Source organism: Lindgomyces ingoldianus (genome assembly GCF_010093535.1).
Source record: "Lindgomyces ingoldianus strain ATCC 200398 unplaced genomic scaffold BDR25scaffold_15, whole genome shotgun sequence".
NCBI classification, from domain to species: domain Eukaryota; kingdom Fungi; phylum Ascomycota; class Dothideomycetes; order Pleosporales; family Lindgomycetaceae; genus Lindgomyces; species Lindgomyces ingoldianus.
In genome coordinates this window covers 181,982-187,343 of record NW_022985176.1, presented here as the reverse complement: position 1 = coordinate 187,343, position 5,362 = coordinate 181,982, and the positions used below count along the sequence as shown (strand labels likewise).

Sequence of the window (5,362 nt, the reverse complement as noted above, 5' to 3'; positions counted from 1 at the left end):
AACAATTTGTAATAATTCTTACAATATTTATTACTTAAGAAAGACAATTAATAGTATTTATAATCTACTATATAGCATAGTAGGTATAACTATAAGAGGCTGAGAAAAATTAAAAAGAAACTTAATATTATAATTAGCTAGGTGGTGCGAGGCATAGACGGATGTAGTAAGGCATGAACGAATTTAGTAAGGCATAGAACAAAGAGGTAGCGTGTATATAAACAGCAATAAATCTCTGTTTTAAAGGGCAGCGATTTGTCAAAGTCTTTTACCTAGATCCTAACCATTCAAGGCCTAAATAAACTACGTTGGATAAGAGCAGTTCAGCCTGTCTTCATGTGTATTGTACACCTTTATTTTGACACCTAAAACTAGGTATTATGTATCTATGTTAGTAAACAAATTTTCAACATTTAGAAAGGTGTTTAAAGAGGCTTAAATTACTTCTACCGTTGAATCTTAAAACGACAGTACAGTCCTGGGACACAATCCTATCTTCTATGTTCGACTCGCCTTCCCTTTATCATCGCTTAGGAAATGATGCTGTTCAATCTCAGTACCAAGCGTATGAATCGGCAAATCTGAGTACTTCCCCCCATTGTACGGCTCCGAGTGATACACATCCTGACCCTCATCTACGATCTGACCCAGCGGTATATCACTGTCGGAACGCGTCCCTATCGTCGCAAATTTCTCAAAGCGTTTACTCAAGACCGGGAATTCCCAATCCTTGATGTTCCAGGGGCCGATACCTCGGGATTCTAGTGTGTGGCGGTGCAGTTGTAGTGTTCCGGAATTGATCCAGTCGTTCTTCTTCGCGAAGCGATGGTGCGTTGTTAAGGATCGGAACCAGAAGACTTGCTGCACAATGACCCAATCGAGGAGGATGAGGACGGAGCCGACTACGAGGATAATGGCCATGCCGAGGACACTAACGGCATGGTGTTCGCTGCTGCGGACTTTCTGCTGGCTACATATCTCACGCATGTTGTCGGTTGGCTGATTGATCATTTTGAGAGAACTGAGGCCCGGCCTGATCTCGAAGTCTTCTGGCGCAGCAAACTCGTTGACCCGACGCTGGAAGACGGCAAGCGAAAGGTTGTGTAAATTCCAGGATTCCAGTTGCCACTGGTTTGGAGGAAGTGGGGAGCTGGTAGAGGACTTTGTAGTGAATTGCCAGTCTCTGGCTAAAAGCAAGTTGTTTCCGTAAATTTCCGTCGACCATTGTAGCGCCATAGTCCACGCCGCCTTCCACATGACTTTGTACACGGCGTCCTGGCGTGGGGTTAAGGCCAGATCACCGTTATTGATAGCATGTTTGGCCTCATATAACCCAGTCAATTGGGTACATTTCTTTGTGCCAATGTTGCAAAACTGGTATTGTTCGGTGCAACCTAGCACCGCTAGATCATTTGATGGGACGAAGTATTGCTTGAAGCTTGAAGACAGGTTTGTTGCATTGAACAGAGGATCCTCAACGCGATCTGTGTACCTCACTTTGCGGAAAAGCTGGATCAAGGTTACGTCGGCGTCGGGAACTTGGAAGTCCGGGATGGGTTCGAAATCGCTCGCGGTGATACTCTTGTTGTTGTAGTACGCAGTGTTTGCTCTGGATTTTGTCAGCCAGTGCTCCAAAACGTGGTACCGAAATCGCTTCCGGACTGCCCAATGTCAAACTTGGTGTTCTACTAATGCATTCTACAATGAATAGCCTAGAGGGGCTTGCGCCTGTCGCTGGGGTTTCTGTAGCAGCCGCTAAACCCTTTACAACACTATCCTCTAACCTCAGAGAGAATCATGACATCAACATGCAGTAGGCGTTATCTGCCCTGTGCCAACACAATGGAAGCTGTCGGCTACCATCAAGATGGAGGATTTGTAGGAATTTCTCACTTACAGCAGAGTGTACGCGTCAAGAAAGTTGTCCTTCTGGTACTGTGTGACACAGAAAGTTGTCGTGGGTGTAGTGTCATTTTCTAGAACTCCTTCGCAGCCCCGGATACTCTTCCCAAATTCATAGTACTTCACACTGGTATTTGACGTCCTGACGTAATTTTCCGTCACATTATCCTTCCACGACGTAGCATATTTCTCGGAATTAACGGGCGCACACTGGGTTACCCTCCGCATTGAGAGTGAATCTCTTTCGGGAAAATTGATGCCTAGATCGTGGTTTGAGTGAATATGGCCTGAATCATATCGCACGGCAAAAGGCGTAGAACATGCGTTAGATCCAAATGGACAGGTGGAGGTGTTTGTGACCGAAGCATCGACCCCAGTTAGATGTGGCTGAACGTATATTTTGCATGCAGAGTTCCCAGAGTTTATATCGTCATCATAACATGTCCGAACATAGGCCGCGCTCTTTGAGATGGTCAATCGAGCAAGAAGAACCTCGGTATTTAGTATCAACAACTGGTTCTCATCTAACAATCCGGATTCGGTAATGTTTCGTACGTTGGCAACTTCGTTGGAAAACCCACATTTGCCAGCCTGCAAGAGAGCTTCACCAGAGTTAACCGTGCTAGTGACACGCGATGACAGCAGACTAGCAGCGGCGAAGAACCCAAGGTGGACGACCGTAATCAGTTGTAGAGGCAGAGAGTTCAACACAGAGGCTTTCGCTTGGCCCCTCCAGCGAATTGCTGTTGCAGCAAAATTCCAGAACGCGTTAGGTGCAGTGATTGCGTTTCGAAGGATGATTTGTTGTTGATGAAATAGCCCATCTTGAGGAACCGTGCTGGAGCGAAACTGGTGGAGTATGAAGCAAATCACTCGCCAGAAACAGGCTCCAGAGAATTGAACGAACAAAGTAAGAAACGAAACTAGAATCAAGCCCTGGGTGGTAGGGAGTGTGAGGGTGGCGCCTCTGAATCGACCGTCGTCTACAACGAAAGTTAGCAAATCCTCAGGGATCCTTGTATGCATGGGTGCTGACCCCAGTTTATCCAGAATCCAGTATATATGGCCATTATCAGACCGTGTCTCGAAGAAAAGAAAAGGGAACCGTTAAGATTCTGTCACCGCGTCAGGGAGAGCAAAATGTGTCAGTCCGAGGCCTGGGGCCTGAGTACTTTAAAGGTCGTCAATGTCAGTTGCTGTGGCGTGCTTGGGTTCTCAGCCCCGGTTCTTAAGCTTAGGGGTGTGCCTCAACCGTAAATGACAGGATCGACGCGTTTTGTGAAAAGCGCCGGGACCAGAAAGGGGTGAATGCTAGCATGTTTGGGGTTTTTTTAAATAATCAAACCTGTCAAGTTCGTCATAGGGATGTATTATTGCATCCTCTCAAAACAGGCAGAGATCTCGCGAAAGGAAATGCAATGCATTGCCAAGAGTGTGAGGCGGTGTGGGCGTGTTCGACAACTTCAAATTGTTGCAGATGTGTGGCCTGGGGGCCAACTGATCGCGTTTTGATTCGTCCACAGGGTTTACGCCCGACCACGGACCGGCTTGGCGATGTTGGGGTATCCATTAATAGAATCGGAGGATTCCCGGAGACATTTATTCAAGAGCGAACATCGCTCGTCTGTCCGAACTGGTGCGAGATGTTGCCCTTGTACTAGGCTGGCATATCTCCTTCCTTCGTGCCTCCTTTTGCCGCATCAATCCGTCATAAATCATTCCCAATCACCTCGACCTTAAGGAAATGTCCGTTGCCCAGCCCCAAAGACACTGCACAGCAATGCTACTTCCGAAATACTCAGCGTACGCCCTACCAAGCTACAAACCGTCGCCCTGCCCGACGAGACTGTTCACGCCATAACCATCATCCAGAAATTGCGTTTAATGCATCCACCGCACTCCCACACCCACAATTTCACGGAGAACCTCCTGAGAGTGTGGAGGAGACTTGGTCTTCGTGGAACGTCGTGAAGGAATAATCCCAGATATGCGGATACCCTTCTGGTGAGAGACCGCCGCCTGCCACGGTCACGTATGGGGATTGTTACGTCTAGTTCAGGGTGTGCGAGGGGACGGAATTGCTCATCAGCGGAAGGGGGTGAGGACGTACTCATATTAGTAAAGGCGCGTGACGGAATGTCGGTTGTTCCTTGATCGGTGTTCTTGATAATTAACCCGACATCTGTTTCCGTCTCTCTATTCTCAATTGAATCTTCTTTGAGGGGAGGGGGGAGGAATAAAGATTTTGATGGGCTCGCGTTCTATATTGCTTTCTACAGTTGCTTGAAAGCATTGTTTATCAGTCTGGCGATGATGTGCTCGAGATGTACTGGCACATGCGCGAATGAATACTCTAATTCTCTCTTTATGGGAATGTGCGGTAGACGCTGTATCTAACCCACAAATCTTACCCACCACATTCTTGCAATGTTGCATGATCTTCGCTAGCCGTAATTTCGTGTCTATGACGCCGATGAAGCCGGATATCTTGTCTATACCGTCGTGCATGAGGTTCTGATGCGGTTGGCTCAAAAAATGTAGAGCCGGGTGCTGTTCGACAATCAACCGTATCCCAATGCTTGCTGGTAGGTGATCGTCCAGGAACCCAATGATGTCCTTTTGGGCTGATATATTTCCTTGCTTCTAGAACCCCTATTGGAAGTATGCTTATGGCACTGTTATGGGTTGAATGCAGGGCGCAAGACGAGCAGGAAGGGTGGGCAGGTGTGAACAACTGCCATGTCTTATCTCAGCTAGCTCAGACGGCATGCCAAGAAGACACTAGTACACAAATAGTATAGATACTTTCAGACCCCTGCTGGGGCTTCTTCCTTCTTAGCTGCTGTCTAAGGGACTTTAGTGCAGCGCGATGTGTGCAAAGCTTTGTTTATTAACTTACTAGAAACTTCTATATAAGATACTATTACATACAGCTTATTACAGCGCCTATAATTAAAATTAATTACTTAAAAAGTATATAACGTACCTAACAGGTTGGCCGGCCACACAGGTTAGCTAGCCACTTTTGCTAAGCCCTTACCACACTCTACCTATCTACATAATGCCTTAACAACAACACTAGATTAAATCTTCTAAAGAACATTAAATATAGCTTACTTTTTAGGCTTTTAAATAAAACTTAGAACTCTTTTTATAACATGCTATAGCTATTTATAATGTCTTTTATATAATACTAAGTAATTAACGCGCTAGACAGCCTTTAGAAGTAAAATGCTAGCTTAAATTAAAAAATTTAACTAAGCTTAAAAAAAAAGTAGTTATTAAGTATATACTTAAGCTTATTACATATAGATTTTTTTTAGGCTTATAGCTATAGCTAATATAGCTAATTTCTTACACACAGAGTGTAATTTAGGCTAGGTTAGCTTAAACTAGCCTAGTATATAAGTTAAGCACTGCTTTAAGTTTATAATAAAGTTTAATTATAAGTATAATTATA

At 45.2% G+C, this 5,362-nt stretch overlaps 2 protein-coding genes across 2 annotated transcripts; both read right to left on the bottom strand.

The window, feature by feature from the left end:
* Positions 1 to 498: 498 nt before the first annotated feature.
* On the bottom strand, positions 499 to 2,130 carry BDR25DRAFT_224685 (uncharacterized protein; the record flags this gene model as incomplete). The annotated part of the gene is made up of 2 exons (XM_033685157.1): positions 499 to 1,609; positions 1,898 to 2,130. 2 exons carry the CDS (start codon positions 2,128 to 2,130, stop codon positions 499 to 501), a joined length of 1,344 nt encoding a protein of 447 aa, XP_033547694.1.
* Positions 2,131 to 2,607: 477 nt separating this feature from the next.
* Positions 2,608 to 2,972, bottom strand: BDR25DRAFT_224718 (uncharacterized protein; the record flags this gene model as incomplete). The annotated part of the gene is made up of 2 exons (XM_033685159.1): positions 2,608 to 2,885; positions 2,939 to 2,972. Coding segments are annotated over 2 exons (312 nt in total), but the record flags the coding sequence as incomplete, so codon positions are not given.
* Positions 2,973 to 5,362: the final 2,390 nt, after the last annotated feature.